The sequence below is a fragment of the Pogoniulus pusillus genome, chromosome 1, assembly GCF_015220805.1.
Source record: "Pogoniulus pusillus isolate bPogPus1 chromosome 1, bPogPus1.pri, whole genome shotgun sequence".
Lineage (NCBI taxonomy): Eukaryota > Metazoa > Chordata > Aves > Piciformes > Lybiidae > Pogoniulus > Pogoniulus pusillus.
In genome coordinates this window covers 33,135,373-33,155,159 of record NC_087264.1, presented here as the reverse complement: position 1 = coordinate 33,155,159, position 19,787 = coordinate 33,135,373, and the positions used below count along the sequence as shown (strand labels likewise).

The 19,787-nt window shown below is 39.3% G+C and overlaps 1 protein-coding gene across 4 annotated transcripts in view; it reads left to right on the top strand.

The window, feature by feature from the left end:
• Positions 1-19,787, top strand: part of CDIN1 (CDAN1 interacting nuclease 1) — a 149,206-nt gene that overhangs the window by 72,547 nt on the left and 56,872 nt on the right. The window contains exon 11 of one of the 4 annotated variants that reach the window (XM_064147975.1): positions 6,862-7,229. The exons of the other annotated variants lie outside the window; for them this stretch is intronic. Within the exon in view, the coding sequence (XP_064004045.1) occupies positions 6,862-6,913 (52 nt within the window). The 3' untranslated portion in view covers positions 6,914-7,229. Of the gene's footprint in view, positions 1-6,861; positions 7,230-19,787 lie in introns of those variants that run through there. 4 annotated transcript variants of the gene reach the window in all.

Here is a 19,787-nt window from a genome sequence, read left to right as displayed (position 1 = left end):
AGCCAGGCTCTGCTTAGTGGCATCCAGTGATAGGACAGGGGGCAATGGGTGCAAGCTGGAGCAGAGGAGGTTCCACAGGAATGCAAGTAAAAGCTTTTTCCCGGTGACGGTGCCAGAATTCTGGAGTGGGCTGCCCAGGTGGGTTTTGAAAGTCTCCTTCTCTGGAGACTTTCAAAACCCACCCAGATGAATTCCTGTGTGAGTTGCCCTAGGTGTTCCTGCTCTAGCAGGAGGGTTTGACTGGATGAGCTTTGGATGTCCCTTCCAACCCCTGACATTCTGTGATTCTGTGGTTTCTAAACCAGATCTGCTGTTTGAACATAAAGTTGAAATCATCTTGGAAAGAGAACTTATAACATTATCTGTTAGATGTGGGTAGTAATACCTGCCTCAATACTTTGAAAGGAATGAGGGTGAAAAGTTTTAGACTTTTTTCATTTAGATTTTTAATTGTTTCCCTGAAAATTAGAAGTGAGCCTGGAGATGTTTCTAGGCTTTTTTTTACTGTATCTGCCATAGATGTAATATTAATTTTCAGCACAACCTGACTGAAAGCTTTGACCATAGCTGTGGTTTGGTTGCTGTTATGTGTGTATTTCATTAAATCCTGCACCCTCTGCTAACTAAATCTCTGAGTATCTTAAATTGGTCTGTACTGACAGGAAAGAAATGGCACTTTCTCATTTAACAGAACAGCTCCCTAGATGCAGTCAACCATGTCTGTTCACCTCAGTGCAAAAGAACACCTTTTTATTACTCTGAGTTCTGCAGGGACAGCTTAGCAAGGTTTTTTATGGCTCATACATCAATGGTATTGTTAAGCAATTTTCAGTTGCAGTGCTGCACTGCAACCTCATCTTCAAATTAAGCTTCACATTAAAAATGTACAAAGTGTACCTTGTCAGTGGGTTTGCACAGTTGTAATTTAAGATGCTCTTTAGGTATTGAGATTTTTCAATAATAAAGAACTGGGGAAAAGGCAAGTTTGGTCTTGCATATTCCCAGACTAATTTTGCAGAATGATGTTTTAGGGAAAAGGAAAAAAAGAACTATTTCACATACTGAATAAACTTAGTGTAAAATGATTCATGTACTTCCCTCCGTATTTCTGTTCCTTCAAAGTGCAAAGAGCAGGCTAAGCTTTCACTGCCACTAGGTAAACAAGACTTGGTGCATGTGCAAAATGGAAATGTGTAGCAGATCCTCCTACACTTGGCCGTTGTTCACTGGCCTACATTGGTGTGTTTCTTCCAACCAAGACGATCAAAACTGATAAATTATCTCTGTGACCAAAGGTGATTTAGACAGCAGGAACAGGACGTTAGTTACGTGGATTGTGATTTAAAGCAGGGTCTGAACATGCTGTCAGTTATTTGAGCATTTAAATGAATGTTGCTATTTCTGGTTGGTTTTTAGGGTTTTTCTTCCACAGTTTATATTTTTTTCTTTTTTTCTGACTTAGAAATGGGAGTCCTGACTGTAAAAGTCTTACAGCTGATAAGCACAACTGGTTTGTTTCCTGAGAGGCATACAGAGCTCTGCCACACAGAGTTCAAACAGTAATTAGTGAGTGCACTGTCAGGGACTTGCTGTAAGAAGATATAAACTCAAATATAATAATTTACATTTTCTATCTTCTGCAAGCCTGGCTAAGGAATATGTACATTCTGGAGAGTGTAATTCTTTAGAGAGTCCCAGGAGAGAGCTTGACACTGTTATTAGCTAAAGAAACTTTACTATATGTAAGAAAGACCATAGGAAAATGTCATATTTGACACTGCTATTGAGCTAAAGGCAATTTCACATAGAGAAAGCGATGCATTTCTTCTTCTCTTTGAAAAGGAGTGGTAAGTCATCCCTGTAGTAAATTGCTTCCCCCACGTGCTTTTATTATAAGTGTTGTTAGTCCTTTGCTTCTTTCGTTTTTTTTTAAGGAATAAATTAAAAGGGTAGCCATACTTTTTGGAATCCAAACAATTCATGAGTAATTGTGTTATTTCTTAATGCATTAAGAATTAAGAATCACAGAACCTTACAGGTTGGAAGGGACCTCCAGAGATCATCCAGTCCAACCCCCTTGCCAAGGCAGGATCAGCTAGGGTAGTTTCGCTGTCTGCTGCTGCTTGTGTGATCTTCAGATGTCAGTTTGCAATTCACTGAAAAATAGTTATATAATATAAAGCCAATAAAAATATCATAGAGCCCTACAGATTTCAAAAGAGAGTTGTTTCAAATATATGTGGACAGAAATAATGCCCAGGGTTGTGTTTTGGTCACACACACAGGTTGTGTACTTAGGGGGTTTTGAGAAGAGTGTTCTGTTCAAATTTATTTCTGGCTGACTGTAAGGATGCATCATATGTGAGCGAAGGCTGATTCATAACATCAGAACAATATCATTTTTGTTCAGTCCAGCTGTTTAAAGTGGTTAGACAGGTTCCTGTGAAGACAGTAGCAATCATCTTATTGTAGGTGGTAGAGGAGGAGGGAGCGGGGCTGTGGGTTTATAGATGCCTGTTCTGTGACAAAATCAACATTCTCCAACTGCAAATAGCTTAAAAAGTTGTAGTAGTGAGCTGAAAGCTGGTGGTATAACAACTTGACTTGGAGGAAACCTTGGGAGTTGCATTTGTCAAGCAGCTAGGAAAACTGTTCATGCATACCCAGTATCCAAAGCTTCACTGGCAGCCCAAACAGAAAGAATCCAAAGGTCATTCTTCTTCTTCTTGCAGCATGATGGTTTGTTGACATATTTTGACACACTGGTACAATGCTGAAAGGTTTTGACCTTACTGCAACACTGAGGGACTTTGGGGTTGTTTAGCTATCTGCCACTGCTTGTGGGTTTTCACACATGCTGAGCTTTGCTTTGCTTCTTTTTCTCTCCCTCCTGGCTCCATTTGAATTAGTAAATTAGTCTTAAAGAAACAAACAAACAAATCCAGATAAATGAGAGAGTTTGTGACGATTTTTGTGGCCTAGAACTGTATGTAGATACATTTCTTTAAAAATAAATTCCCTCCTGTAGAATTGCCATCTCGACTTGCTAGCCTAAGTAGCACCTGAGTAAGATGCATTTGTTTGTAGACAAGAAGCGAATCAGCAGCAGTGAAGAGGCCATTTTCTGCTTGCTTACAGATTCAGTAGTTTGCTTGGTGAAGGTGATAAAATTCTGTGTTCTCCTGTGAGATAAACAGAGATCTGTACACTCAAACACATACCTGCACACACTCACATATTTGAGGCATACTTCTGCACTTCACAGATGTTCTAGATATATTTAGTTAGTATATCTAGATATATATTAGATATATATGACTTGCTCTTACCTTTATTTAATGGCATATGGGCAGTATAAAAATCCATGTATGATTTCTTTTTCTTTTTACCTTAGCTCCAAAGTAATGTTTTCTAGCTTTTTCAAGTCAGCCCCTCTTAAACAGCATCACTGAATAACAAACTGTTAAATGATTTTCCATAGAGACCATGGCTTATGCCTAGCACTGCTCTGATGTTGTTTGGCTAAATGTGGATTTTTTTTATTTTGTATGAAAGCTGGGTTTTTTGTCAAAGCAATGGAAGAACAGAACACACTGTATTCATGTTAACATTTACATTTGGATGATTGATATTAATTAAGTCTATCTTTTCATCCCTTTTTTTTTCCTTAGACGCTGTGTTTAATATGGACATGCAACTGTGATTTCCATTATAATTTAATTCTATTACTTAAGCCTCTATCACTGCTAAATTGTTGCATTCTCAGCTTAAGTAGTAAAGGAAGAACCACAGACTTTAGTTAAATTATTTGTACCTTATGTTTTTCTGTGCTGTACTAAACACTATCATGTCACAGGAGACTCACGTAGTGCAGATGGAGCATTTTCAGCCTCTATCCACATCACTGCAAGGCTTCAGCTCCAATTTTCCTGGTATTTCTCATTCAGATTAGACAAGCATCTAAGTTTATGTACAATAAGAGCTGACAGCATAGATCCTGCTATGCTTGCCAAAGGCCTGGTTGCAGACACTCCTCTATGTCAAAGAATGTCAACCCCCCACAGACCTTACCTTTCAGAATTCCTTGTAATTTTTAATTGACATTTACATCTGACATTTTCAATGTATTTCTTAGTGTTGAGTCTTTATCTACCTAGGAATAGTTCAAACCAACCCGAAGCCAAAAGAATCCCTTCCTGTAAACTATGATATCATGTATTTTTGTTTAACAAGGTCAAGTGGCAGGGCTTAAACTCAAAAATTACCAACTCCCCCTTCCTTTGTATAATTCTATATTTGCTAGTCTAATCCATTTTAAATGACAATCGAGGAGGGTACATAGTAGGATTATAAAGCAAAAATTTAACTCTTGGCACTAATGAACAAAGCATATTGTTATTGCTCTGCATCATGCACAGAAAAGATGCAGAGATTTCAGAGACACATTAAGAATACTAATAGAGGTTTCCCTTTGAGTCAGGTACTTGGATATTGAAGGTGGTCACTTCATACCTGTCCTATGCAACATACGTGTAAGCAGCATAACATTGCAAATGCAGGGGAGCTGCAGGTATGTTGTTTAGTTGCGTGTTGCAGTGTGTTTTGCTTCCTTGCCTTCAGAAATCTGGAGTTTTCAATTTGTTTGGAAATAATAAATGCCTAAAAACTTAGCATGAGCATATTTCACCAATCACAGAATGCCAGCTTGGAAAGGACCCCAAGGATCTTCTGGTCCAACCTGTCTAGGTGGTGGTGTAATTGAAATGAGCTGGCCCGGCACCCTGGCAAGCTAAGTCTTAAAACTAACCAGTGTGGGTGAATCTCTTGGGAGATGATTCCAATGCCTAGCTGCTCTCATTGTGAAAAAATTTCTTCTGGAATCCAGTGGGAGTAACTTGTCCCCATCAGTCCTTGCCTTTTCCATGGGGCTTCTTAAAAAAAAAGTAGTCTCCATCCTCCTGGTAATCGCCCTTTATGTGCTAGTATGTGGTAATAAGGTCTCCCCTAAGCCTCCTCTTCCCAAGGCTGAACAAACCCAGCTCTTTCAGCCTTTCCTCACATGCCAGGGCTTCCAGATCTCTGATCATTCTTGTGGCCCTTCTCTGAATGCTTTCCAGCCTGTCCACATGATTTTTGTACAGTAGGGCTCAAAACTGCAGGCAGTGCTCCAGGTGTGGTCCTGCCAACACTGAGTTGCGTGGGACAATGATTTCTGTGTCTCTGCTGGTAATTATCCATCTATTAGAAGTTAGAATGAGGTACCACAGTTGATCATAAATGTCACAAAGCAAAGAAGTAGAAGAAGCATTTTGTCACAAATAATGCTGCTTTTCTTCTAATTAGTTAATTTACATTTTACAAATTAAGGGCAAGATTCAGCCAGAAGATAATCTAGTGGCATATCATAGCTTTCCTGACCTGTATTTGTATATGCCAAATTTAAGTTAATTAGAAATGAGGATGCTGTTTGTTTTAGCTGTCAGAAAGCTCATCTTAAAAAAAAAAAAAAAAAAAGAAAAAAAAAAACCTTAGATGCATTTTTTCCCCCAACATTTATCATCTAAATAATAGTCTTGCCAAGATGGCAGCCTCATAATAAACTCTTTTCAGTGGAGTGATGGGTAATGAAGCTTGCTTGTGAAGGCAGCGAAAAATGTTGTCTAGCCAAATGTGTGAATATGATGGCTGGAGAATCAGTGGACTTTCTCAGTCATCAATCTTTTTAGTAGCCTCTTATACATCTGAATATTTTGATAGATGATCTAATAATTGAGTTATCTATCTTTCTAACTATCAGAGTTGCATAAAAATTATTCTCACATGCTATTGAATATTATATATATTGGGCATCCAGTAAATTTTTCAAAGAAAGGTCCAAGAGGTGGAAGAATTTAGTTGTGTCTTAAGCAGCCTTTAATATATTAGATGATAAATTGCTTTACAGAGAATATAAAACTTTGTGCTAATACAGGGGGAAAGAAGTTGTGTCAGTAGCTGATTACAGATAAGACTCACATTAAAGCAGGTAAAAATAGGAGACTAGTGAAGTTAGTGCACAATCTAAGTGAAATTTGAGGCATCAGATGAGTTAGATTCAGTGGTGCCTGGCTGGTTAATGGACAGCAGTCACATTTACACAGAGCTGCACAAATTCTTGGCTCAGGCAAAAAGCCAGAGCAGTATCAGTACAGAGTCCCAAGCTGCCATTTCTCTTGGTTAGGGACTGGAAAGTACCTATTGAAAGCACTCACATTTTGTTTATTCTAGGAGACTGTGCAACACAGATTTGTTTCCAGAGCTTTCCTAGAACAGCAGTCTTGCCTTAAAGGAGGCACTCTGAGGATTTGGCTAAGTTGCATTAAGCACATCGTTAGATGTGTGTTACTGGGGCTTCTGAGTAACAGAGTGAAATGATTGTTGGTGGTGCAAACACTCAATTCTTGGCTTTGCATTTCTGCTCAAAGTCAGCTAAAAATTCTTTTACCAGTTCAATGACATTTAACAGTTTAAAAGTGCTTAACAATCTGACAACATTTAAACATTTAAGAACATTTAGCAATTAACAGAAATTCTTTTTGCACTCAGAATAATTTTAATTCTAATAACTTTTTTTTCCCTTCTCAGTGATATCAGTTTGTGTTCATTTACATACTTTTCTATGGATTATAAAATGTTCCTCCTTCTAAATTCTCAAAACCTGCATGTCAGGAACTCTTTTTTCTTTTAAATGCAGTTATTCTGGATTCCAGTACATTTTCATTTTTTAGTTCTTGTAGGTTTCACAACTCCAGCAAGGTATAAACAAGTACATTTTATGACTAATTCTCCAGCTAGCAAGGTGGCTTCTCTTTTTCTCGTCAGAACTAGAGTGACCAGGATGCTTTCAAGTTGTTCACTCATCATAGCATTTTAATAGAAGATATGTCAGAAGGATCTGCTTTGTAGTTATTACCTGCTTAAATAAGAAATGGAAAGATGGATTTCAAGGAGTTGGATGTTACCATCATCTGACAAGTTCTTTGTCCAAGTATCATTGGGACTCATTGGACCTTACCACTGCATATAAATCTACAAATGGAACAAAATTTTGGCTGTCTCACTGACTGCTATTGTGCCTCTCATGTTTAGTAAGCAGAGTTTTTGATGTTTAAGAGTTCTTGTTGAAAGCACATAGTTAGATGAATTCAGTGTCAAAAATGCAAAAGCTGACAATAAAAATTGATTCTGGAGTTCTTGCAGCATTGCATCGCACATAAGCTGTCTACATTTTTGTTTTCAATAATGTTTACTTGCGTTTTCTTCCAGTTTTCAATTACATAAGTGCTTCTGCATCTTGAAGTTTCTAAGCAATTAGCTGCAACTGATCAAAGCTAATGTTTTATTTCCTTCACTGCATGCCTTAAACTGAGAGTTATTCTTGTTAGTATATGTAGTGTGTCTGCTTGAGAAGTTACTCAGCTCCTCTGCACACGCAGTATGTTACACAAACTTATATATCTCTTTGTGCAGAGTTTGTAGAATGTGTGTGTATCATAAGTTAGGAAGGAGACTTTCATTTCCCTCTCCTAATCAAAGCAGCAATCATCTGTGTTCCCTCTGCTTAGCCCTTTGATTAGCGTGCTCTCATCCATCACTAGTCTTTGATATGAGCATCAAGAAATCATGCCCTTTCATTTTGAATGATAAATCTCCCTTTGTCAGGAGCGCTTACAGACATTGCCAGATTTACATCTGAATTGTCAAAGTAGAACTGCACAGCTTCTCTGACGTGTGACACTATTAGTGAAATAAAGAGCTTTTTAATTTCTTGTGCTTAGGCCTTAAATATTGACATTGCAAGGCTGGTTTAGTCGTGATACTGAAAATATTTGTCCTTCACCCACTCTTTTTCTAAGACGTGTTGTTTATCAGCAAAGGACAGTCGGCTGCATGAGAGCCTCGGCAGACATTTCTGTTCACATGGTCCAAGCCTGTCTCTTCAGGTTTCATTATTTAGGTCTGATGTCTAGTTAGCTCTTATCAAAACTAATGCCATCTGAAGTACCAGGCTTCCGGTGGTCACACAACCAACAGGAGCATTTCTTCAGCCTGACTAAGATTATTAAAGACAGTATCTCGTGAAAGTTGAGCTTTGTTTCACTGTCCAGATCAATTAGATCTTGTAAATGCATTCCCGTGCAGGTTTCACTGCTCCTTTCAGTAGCTGAAATAACATCATCTCAATTAAATTTATTCTGCACATTTGTAAATCTAAAAAAAATTAAAGTAGTGGACAATTCAGCTGCTTAGGTTAAAGCTTTCCTGCCATTTCTCCTGTGTGTTGGTGTTACTAAGTCAGAAAGAACTACTGTCTTGCTGGCATCTCATCACCAAAGTAGTACAGTAAGTTGAAATGTTTTTGAAGACAGACACCTAGATGGGTTTTACCAACTATTTTATCAGGTATTTGTATCAGAAATAGGGTGCTCCATGCAAATACATTAATTTTAATTACTACAGACAGCAAGTCTTGAAGTCCTAGGGTTCACATACGCATGATGAGACATGATTCCCTCTATTTCTATTTCTCTTCTGCATTTGCATTTGTTGTGTTGAGTTTATCATGGTTGAATTCATTCCGTGTCTTAAATGCCCTACTGCTGAAACTGAATCTTTCAATTTCGCAATTTGAAGATACTACAGTTTATAGACTTTGAAGTTCACAGATTAGAATCTAGCAAGGGATGATGTAAGGGCTCATGCTCAGCTTATAATTGCAATATGGTGTAATATCATATCTTTTAATAGACTCCAGTAGTTCAGGGGTTGTCAACGTTTCATTACCTCGAGGGGTTTTGACCACTACTTTCTTTCAAGTAATCAAGTTGATTTGTTTAAATTTTAAAGTCATGTAAACTTGATCACACTATATATACATCTTTATGTGGAACGTGCTACTTAGTTGATTTTAACCTCATGAAAAGCACACCTATAGCACCTATACCTCCTCTCCTCTGCAGAGGAGTCATTTTGAAAGTATATTCTCATTTATTTCTTTCTAAAGAAGAAATCTCTCATGTCCTTTGCAACCCAGCTTATAAATTAAGTGAGATTTTTTTTCCTGGCACACGAGGATGCCTGTGAATTTTTGAGACTCTGAAGCTGTAACCCAACTTCAAGAAGACAACGATGGCAGTGAGCTTCTGCCCAGAGTTAATCAGCTGCAGAATTTGTAAACTGCGTATGTGTCAGAGTTGAAAATGTTAGCACTCTGATAGAAGCTTGAAAAGGTTAGAGCTGATAAAAGCCATCAGCAGTTAAAGAAAGTGATTTATGGGAATGTAATGACACAAAATGCCTCATTTATCACTCATATATAGATAGGTTAAGGTTTCTGTGTCATACTTTAAAAAACTTGACCACTTAGAATTGTCAAAATAGGTATTTAATTGTTCATCACACATTTTGCTTCCGATTTCCCTTGCTTGGCTTTTGGTCATTTTACTGGTTTGCTTCTCATATGGTTCTTTTTAAAGTCATTCATATTTCATATTTATTTCAAATGGTATGCTCAGTGCTCTGTTAGAACTTTTATTAGGTAAAGCTGTTGATTTGAGTGCTCTTCTGGTGATTTACAATTTCATTCAGCCTAACTGGAAGGAAAATGACTGAAGGTTTCATTTTCTTTTGTTTTATGCCACTAATTCTCATCAGTAGTTTACAGCTTTCTAATTTAGTCCTTAACATTTTCCTCTTCGAACTGAAACAGGAGATTTAAAAGTGAGATTCATCAATTGGTTTCCAGTTCCAGTCACTTAAGTCACTGTTTATCTCCATATAAATTAAATTTAATCCAAAACCACCAGTCCTGTTAAATGATCCTAAGACAAGATAAAAATGGCAAGAAAAATGTACAGTATTATGTTATCTTTTTACTGCTTTCAGAGTGACTACTTTGGGGCTGATGTTTTTTTTAGCTGTCCATAGTTTCATCATAATGCTGCAGAAAAAAAATCAAATGTAAACATTGATTAATCTTCGTCAGGGAACTATCTTTAAGAACATACTTGTAACATAGAGGGACTAAAGGGTAAAATAAAGCAAGTAGAAGATGAAATAAAGGGACTAAAGGGGTAAAATAAAGCGATAAGGGTAAAATAAAGGGACTAAAGGGGTAAAACAAAGTGATATGGGTAAAATAAAGCAAGTAGAGGGTAAAATAAAGGGACTAAGGGGTAAAATAAAGTGACATGGGTAAAATAAAGGGACTAAAGGGGTAAAACAGTGATATGGGTAAAATAAAGCAAGTAGAGGGTAAAATAAAGCAAGTAGAGGGTAAAATAAAGGGACTAAAGGGGTAAAATAAAGGGACTAAGGGGTAAAATAAAGGGACGTGGGTAAAATAAAGGGACTAAAGGGGTAAAACAGTGATATGGGTAAAATAAAGCAAGTAGAGGGTAAAATAAAGCAAGTAGAGGGTAAAATAAAGGGACTAAAGGGGTAAAATAAAGGGACTAAGGGGTAAAATAAAGGGACATGGGTAAAATAAAGCAAGTGGAGGGTAAAATAAAGGGACTAAAGGGGTAAAGTGAAGGGAGGGTAGAATAAAGCAACTGAAGGGATAAAATAAAGTGACTAAAGAGTAAACTACAGGCTCAGTTGCTGAACAAAAAGGTGTGCTAATGAAGTTTGCAAGGATTTCTTCAGCTGCTTTTTCTTTCTTTTTTTTTTTAATCATTTATCCTCTTATTTCTTGAGTTTATCTGGAAAAGCCTGAAGAGAAGAATTTTGATTTTTTACTATAAAAAGAAAACCAAACTTACCTTTCTGTTAGCTTTCACAATTGATGGCCCCAGTTGTAGAGCATTCTGTTTGTTCAGCGATGACCTTCCAGGTTCGATTTAAAAAGAAGTCAGAAGCATTTGTCATGTCTGCTCGATCTTGTCCAGAGGTACCTATTGTAATTATAAAGGACTAATAAGGTTGTTTATAATATAACACTCTGACAACCCTAAAAAAAATCTTCTGGGGAGCAATTTCGTGTTTCCCCCAACCATCTTAAAGGGAAAAAAAATCATTCTTTCCTCTTTTTATGTTTACAGTGTGTCCTTTCACCATTTGGTTGGGAAAGTGTAAAGAACTTATATTCAAAAAATATAAAGAACTTAACACCTCAAAAAATTAACTTTGTTTCAATATCTACATAAGGTGATTTTTCTCATTGCTAATACCTTTTGCATGGCTATAGTACAGTTGTACCCTGTATTTAATTGGGAGTATATAGAAATGGTGATGATGTACTCTAAAAGGCATTCAGTGGTTTTTTTTCAGTGTAAAAAAAAAAAACCCAAACACCTATTTATGCAAAAATCTGTGCTACATTAATGTAGTGATCTCTGTTTCTTAGAGAAAAAAAATCCAAGTTAAGAAAATGTTGTTTAGTCTGTTAGGATAATTAGTGAAGCACTGCTCTAAGCAGATATTTCAGTGGCATCTTACATGATATGATATATGATCTATATTACTTATATCAGGTTTTTCACAATCGGCTTATGACCATTGTCTCTGTCTTGCATCCTCCCTTCTCTTTCCTCCCTTGTCTCAGCATTACCCAGTAGTATTACTTTTTTTTTTGTAGGCATGTATCTAAGGTAAACAGAAACATCCTCAAACCAATGGAATTTGAATGTTTGACAGAAATGTTTACCTCTCTTGTAGGATATGTAACAACACTCGGCTACTGTCAGGCTACCATACATCATTTCAATACCCTTAGACAGCAGAAGCCAAATCTTGACAATTCAATAGTCTCATCATGTGATTTCAAGAAGGCTTTATATATGTGTGTATATATATATATGTATATATCTGCAATTGAGACAAATTTATGTTGTATGTATTTGTGGTTGGTAAACTCAAAATTGTCTCATTTCATTAATTTTTAACATTGTGCTCTCTTAATGACTATGGAGAAATGTATTAAAATGCCTTAATTACAGGGCTAGAAGAGGAGAAAGCAGAAGTCTCTTTAGCATATGATCTTTCAATTGTTCACCAAAGGATAAAGAGGGTATTCAAGCGTGGTTTAGATAACTGTCAGCAATAATAAAACGCGAGGTAGTTTGTAGAGCCTTTAAAGACCTTTCATGGAAATAGTTTTAATTAAAAAACAATAAAATGGACTTTTTATTTTCAAAGAAATCCAAAATGTTATAAAATTTCAGGATGGTGCTGTATGAAGAGGAATGTTTCCAAGAATAGGGAAAAGATAGCTGCAGTTCACGGAGCGGTGGTAGCTTTATTTTGTGTCTGTGTAGATGTCCTTTAGCTTCAAGCATAGAAACAACGGGCAGCATATTAAGAGCAGGTTTCAGTTTTCTTAGCTGAGTGACTTTACTTGTTTGAATTTTTTATGCTTTTAACAAGAGTTTGAGGCTTTTTAAATGCAAGGTAAGGATTTAGCTTCTTAGTGTAGAGCTATGTTATCACAATTACCCACAGAACAATACAACTGGCACACTGACAGAAGTTCATTTGCCTGTTTGGTAGAGCCAGTAGCTCCTGCTCATCTGTTACAGGCTGTGAAATCCATTTCAAGTTACATTATCAATTTCTTCTCTTTTCTTCTCATGTAACCAAAAATTGTGTTGGCTAGTGATGGTTTTGGTTGCGTGGTGTGTTGAAGAGTTTAGTTAAGCACTTGATCAGCGCTGTTGAGTTATGCCACTTCTAGCAAATTCGGAACAACTTAGCTTACATGTGGCTTATAAGCAACATTGACTGCTAATTTTTGAGAGTACTTTTGTTCCTTTGCTTAGCCTAATGAGGCTTCCTGAGGAAGTTTTTGCTAAGTTGTTTTCTCTCACCCTGCTGCACACACATCAGTTGCATTGACCAATTGGTTTGTTGTCACTGGGTGCCAAATGAATCTGCATGCAAGTTAGGTTTGCGTAGCAAGGTTTTTACAGATAGATCAACTCCACTGAACTGCATTTCCAGCAAATGCTAAAACTCTCTGTTTTCTACTTGCAGCTGCTGGACCAAATACATTATAAAGCATTTTCCTAATGAGAATATGGCTTCAGTATTTAGAGTTTTGCTATATCCTCTAATAAATTACATTCATAATTCATTAGTTTGTATCAATATTCACTTTATCACTGACTAATCCTAGAAATGGGAAATCATCCCTGTTCTTGGATTTGGTGATTTTTTTTCTTTTAGGAAAAATAAGGGTTTGTTTTCTGCTTGCACACATACCTTGAATGGGAGCACAAACTAATAGCACACACTGTGCAGTGACTATGTGAAAGAGTGAGCTGGAATACTGCTGAAATCAGACAAGTGTGTGGCACTGTTCTAGACAGGCTCACTATCTTCATCGCTGTGCTTCCCGAGGCTTCAGGGCTCTGAACCACCCAAACTTCAGGAGACATTCATGCTTAGTTTTGGCAGCCTTTCTGTGTTTAGTGTGCATGATTTTGAGAAAGAAGTAGTTCACATCATGCTGCCATCAAAGTCCTTTTTTAACTGGTTGTGTCCTTTCCTACCCAGTCAGACCTCCTGGTGCAGTAGGGCTGTTAGAATCATAAAAGTAGAATCATAGAATGGTTTGTGTTGGAAAGGACCTCCAAAGGTCGTCTAGTCCAGCCCCACTGCAGTCAGAGGGACATCTTCCAGTAGATCAGGTTGCCCAGTGCGTTGTTGAGTCTGACCTTGAGGGATGCAGCCTCAGCTATCTCCCTGGGCAACCTCTTCCAGTGTTCCACCACGCTCATGGTGCAGGACTTGTGCCTCCCATCCAATCTAAATCTCATATCAAACCATTGCCCTCATCCTGTCCCTGCAGGCCTTTGCAAACAGTTTCTCTGCAGCCTTTTTGCAGGCACTCTTTGGGAACTGGCGAGCTGATATTAGGTCTCCCCAGAGCCTTCTCTTCTCTAGGCTGAACAACCCCAGCTCCCTCAGCCTGTCTTCACAGGAGAGGTGCTCCAGCTCCTTCATTATTTTCATGGCACTCCTCCCAACCCCCTCCATCAGGTCCGTGTCCTTCCTGTGTTGATGGTTCCAGAGCTGGACACAAGTGAGGTCTTACCAGAGCAAAAGTGCCCTCTTTCCATCTCAGACCATGCTGCTTTTGATGCAGCCCAGGCTGCCATTGGCCTTCTGGGCTGCAAACTCACACTGTTGGCTCATATCCAGCTTCTCCTCCACCAGCGCCCCCAAATCTTTTTTGCAGGGCTGCTCCCAATCTCATCATCCCTCAGCCTGGATTGATACCTAAGGTTGCCCTGACCTAGGTGCAGGACCTTACACTTCACCTTATTGAAGCTCATGATGTTCTCCTCAGTCCACCTCTCCAGCCTGTCCAGGTCCCTCTTTATGGTATTCTGTCCTTGATACTTATCAACTGCACCACTCAGCTTGGTACTTCTTGAAGTTCAGACTCTAGCTTCTTATATGGTTGCCCAATAGTTAGCACATCTAACCTCGATACAAGCTGAGGGTTTCATTGTGCAAGTAATAGATACCCAAGACAGAATAATGGTTTTAATTTGCAATGTTATGTGTTTTGATTCTTAGTAACTGATTCTCATGCACTTGCCTCTGGGCAATGGACAGGGTAAGCCATAATGGCTATAAATTTATAAATTGGAATCTCTGTTCCATCACTGATCTCTTTTGTATTCCCAAACAAGTAACTTATTTCTTCTGTATTTAAAGCCTGCTACTTGTGGAAGCCTGATACTAAAATATTTCAAGGTCAGACTTAAAAATGAAGTGTCTTCTTAAAACTCAAGGTTAAAAAATGTTACAGATGTTTAAATATAGAGTGTTAGAAAAAATATCCATTCTTGTAGCAAAAATTTAAACCTCAGCTCAGCTCTTCTCATAACTTTGCTTTTGTTATCACCAAACTGGAAAAACACAGATTTGATGGGTGGAGCACTGCTGGATAAGAAATTGGATGGATGGTGGCACACAGAGAGTTGTGATCAACAGCACGATGTCCAGCTGGAGACCAGTGCCAAGTGGCATCCCTCAGGGGTCAGTGCTGGCACCAGTGCTGTTTAACATCTTTGTCAGTGATGTGGACAGAGGAATTGAGTGCACCCTCAGCAAGTGTGCAGATGACACCAAGCTGTGTGGCACAGTCGACTTGCTAGAGGGCAGGGATCCATCCAGAGGGACCTGGACAGGCTGGAGAGATGGACCCAGGCCAACCTCATAACATTCAACAAGGCCAAGTGTAAGGTCCTGCACCTGGGTCAGCACAATCCCAAACATAAATACAGGCTGGGTGGCAAATGGCTGAGAGCAGCCCTGAGGAAAAGGACCTGGGGGTCTGGGTGGATGAAAAGCTCAACATGAGCCAGCAGTGAGCACCTGCAGCCCAGACACCAACTGTGTCCTGGGCTGCATCAAGAGAAGTGTGGCCAGCAGGGCAAGGCAGGGGATTCTCCTCCTTTACTCTGCTCTCCAGAGTCCTGTGTGCAGTTCAGGAGCCCCAGCACAAAAAGGACATTGAACTGCTGGAGAGAGTCCAGAGGAGGGCCACCAAGATGCTCAGAGGGCTGCAGCACCTCTGCTATGAGGACAGGCTACAAGAGTTTGGGCTCTTCAGCTTGGAGAAGGCTTCGAGGAGACCTTATAGTGGCCTTCCAGTATCTGAAGGGGGCCTGGAGGAAGGCTGGGGAGGGACTATTGACAAGGTCTTGTAATGGCAGGATGAGAGGTAATGGGTTTAGACTGGAAGAAGGGAGATTTAAATTAGATGTTAGGAAAGGGTTCTTTCCAATGAGGGTGGTGAGACACTGGCACAGGTTGCCCAGGGAGGTTGTGGCTGCTCCCTCCCTGGAGGTGTTGCAGGCCACGTTGGATGAGGCCTTGAATGACCTGTTCTAGTGGGAGGTGTCCCTGCCTATGGCAGGGGCTGGAAACTAGATTATCTTTGAGGTCCCTTCCTACCTAAACCATTCTATGATTTATGGTGTGCCAAGGAAGAGTAAGAGAACCCAGGAGTTTGGCACAAAATGCTGTGAAGACAGCATAAAATTCCAGACGTCTTTTTTGGCTTGTGTTAAGGAGATAAAGGATCTGATTCTAGGAAAAATATAGATCATGACAAACTACTTCTCAAATCATGCTCCTCTTCACAGTGTCCAGGGAAGGAAGTAAAGAGAGAGCAATCTGTGTTCTCACTGTCAAGAGTTGTAAAAACACATCCTCCTGCCTGTGTGTCCTGAGCTTTTCTGGCTCTCCTCTGTGAAATCATCGTTTGGAGCACTGAAAAGTAATATTCTTGCTTCTAGATTTATTTGTTTGTATTATTTAATCACCACAAGACCAATAGGATATAATAACTCTAAGAATCATAGAATGGCTTAGGCTGGCAGGGACCTCAGAGATGACCTGCTCCAACCTCCCCACCATGGGCAGGGACACCTCTCAACTAGACTCAGCTGCTCAAGGCCTCATCCAGCCTGGCCTTCAACACCCCCAGGGAGGAGGCAGCCACAGCCTGCCTGGGCAGCCTGTTCCAGAGTCTCACCACCCTCATACCAAAGCACTTCTTCCTAAGATCCACTTTGAACCTCGCAACCCTTAGCCTGCTCAGCCTCTACGCTGGCTTGAACCCACCACACACTTAGGCTGGCTCTGTGGATTTGTCATGGTGGGAGAACCTCTTCATGTGCAAACCTTAAGGAAACATCTGCGTCATGAGAATGTATATATGTGTGCATGAGTCTGTCTGTGAACTGCAACTAGTGCAAAACTTAGTATTTTTTTTACACAGAATATATTAAGTTTCCATAGTTAATTGCAAATGGGATGAAAAAAAAAATCCTGTTATCATGGGAAATTGTTTTACCTATGGAGAAATAGATGGTGCTGCTAAAGTCTTCTCTGTGACATGAGGGAATTTGTGCAGAACATTCAGTAGCTCCCACTGTATGTTTTAGAGTATTAATTACCTAGTCAGGTTTTATTAGAGCCCTTTTGAGTTTTGCATAATTAAAATTATAGCAACAGCTAAATGCTGTGTGATGTGGAATGCAGAGTCTGGGCTTTGCCAAGTGTTCTTCTGCAAGGTTTCAGAGAAGGAGTGGAGAAGTGGGATTTTGAAAAGTCAAGCGTGACACTTAGGAAAGAAAATTATGTCTTTCTAAAAAATAGAGAAATTAAGCATAGTAGATCTTGCTGCAACAATACTGTGTGTTGAGTTTCAGTAGTACTTATGAATTTGAAAATGCAAACCTGTAGAACTGTAGTAACAGGTAGCTTAGAACAGGTTGCTGCACACCTGCAAGTTAAACTTTGCAGATACTATGTGAGAAAAGTTGTTTATTGTACCTGTACTGGTACTGGTTAGTCAGGGAAGAGAAGGCTGAGAGGAGACCTTGTCACCCTCTACAATGACCTGAAACAGAGGGATGTAGGAGCTGGTCTCTTCTCACAGGTCATTAGTGATAGAACAAGAGGGAACAGCCTCAAGCTGCACCAGCAAAGATTTAGGCTAAACATTGGGAACAATTTTTTTCACTGCAAGAGGGGTCAAACATTGGAAAGGCTGCCCAGGGAGGTGGTGGAGTCCCAGTTCCTGGATGTGTTTAAAGGCTAGATGTGGAGCTTAGCAATGTGGTTTAGTGGTGACCTAGGTATAGTAGGGTTAATGGTTGGACCTGATGTTCACAAGATGACAAAAATTACTTGTGTGTTCATATTTAGCATTTAGCAATGTGAGTATAATAATCTTTAAATATGTGGTCACCTGTGATGATTTGGGCAGTAAACATATCACAGAACATTAGAGGTTGGGAGAGACCTCCAGTGATAATCCAGTCCAACTCCCCTGCTAAGACAGGATCCCCTAGGATAGTTCACACAGGAATGCATCCAGGTGGGCTTGGAAAGTGTTCAGAAAAGGAGACTCCACAACTTCTCTGAGCAGCCTGCAGACTAAACAGCCCCAGGGCTCTTAGTCTCTCTCCGTAGAGGAGATGCTTAAGTTCCCCAGTCATCCTTGTGGCTCTCTGCTGGACTCTCTCCAGCAGGTCCCTGTCTCTCCTGAACCAGAGAGCCCAAAATTTGACACAGCATTCCAGATGTGGTCTCACTAGGGCAGAGTAGAGTGGGAGAAGAACCTTCTTAGACCTGGTGGATACAATTTTCTTTTTGCACTCCAGGATGCCTTTGGCTCTCTTGGCCACAAGGACACATTGCTGTCCCAAGCAGTATGAAGCCAAGCTCTTCCCCATCCCACTGAGGAGGAGAAGAGGCAAATTGAAATACAGGAAAATCTACTGAAATATTAAGAATGAGTTTTTTTTTTTATGAGAGCTGCCAAACCCTGGGGCAGGCTCTCCAGAGAGGCTGTGAAATCTCCATCCTTATTATTTTGGAGATAATCAAAACCTGACTGGGTGAAGCCCTGAGCAACTGTCTCTAGTTCACCCTTCTTTAAGCAGGACTACACAGCCTCTAGAGGTCCCCTTTTATCTCAGCTGTTCAGTGTTTCTGTGTGATTTTATTAATCATCATTTTATCTGTATTACTTTTTTGTTTAAAAAAAGTCACAGAGGAGGTGATGTCAAAATAAGTGGAAAAACAGGAATTCTGAAGAGCTTTAGTCCAATAGACTGTGCTGCTGTTACATGTAATGTCAGATTTCCTAGATGAGCAAATCTTTTTAGTTTTCAAGGTAATAAAGAAAATTATGTTAGAGAAAATGAGGGGGGAAAATTTGTCATACTGTTAACACTCTTCTGAAAACTAATAAGTGCAATACATGAATATAATATCAAAAAACTAAATTAATAGCTTAAAGAGGAAGAAAACTATGAAGGAATAAGGTAAAGATGATAGTAAGAGAGATGTTCTATGAATCCTGTTTGTGTGGAGTTAGATCAGCACACAAATGCCAGGCTCACCAAGTTAGCAGTAACTGCAGACAGATCCTAACATGTTAAAGGTTGTAATCTTTTGAAAGAAGTTGGTTGACTTTCCTGTTGGCCCTCCTATCAACTTTAACCTCCAACCTTCCCCGGCATGTATCACTACAAATAAAACTGCTGAGGTTTGACAAGAGGATATAAAGTCACTAGGCCATCGCACAGAGATCTCAACATGATTTTCTTTAACCTTAAGCTTAAATGAACACTGCTCTAAGTCAGGGTTTTTACTAAGGAGTCATAAACACTCACACATATCATTTTGGTTTTAATAATTACTGTTTTAACAGAGAAGGGAAGAAATACACATAGCAAATTATGTTTGACAACTGAAATTTGGTGGGTTTGTTAGTGGTTGTCTTTGGCCATTACACGAATTGCTGTTCTCCATTGTAATGTATACATTGTCATGCAAGCTGCAGCTGATACTGCTATCAACATGGCATTTGTGGGCAGTGTTAGAAATGAATCTTTGGCTCTTAAGGCAAGCAAGATGACAAAAATTACTTGTGTGTTCATATTTAGCAATGTGAGTATAATAATCTTTAAATATGTGGTCACCTGTGATGATTTGGGCTTTTCTTTGTGTCCAATTTGCAGCTTTACATCATAGAATCATAGAGGAGTTTGGTTTGAAAATGACCTCCAAAGGTCATCTAGTCCAAACTCCTCTGCAGTCATCAGGGGCATCCTCAGGTTGCCCAGAGCCCTATCAAGCCTCACCTTGAATATCCCTTTTAACAATCTAGGAACTATGCTAACTAAAAGTTCTCTTTATTATTCCACTCCTGACAGCTGCCTTTGTAGGGTTTGCATTTTGCTATCCACAGCATTAATTCTTGTGGGGCTCCTATT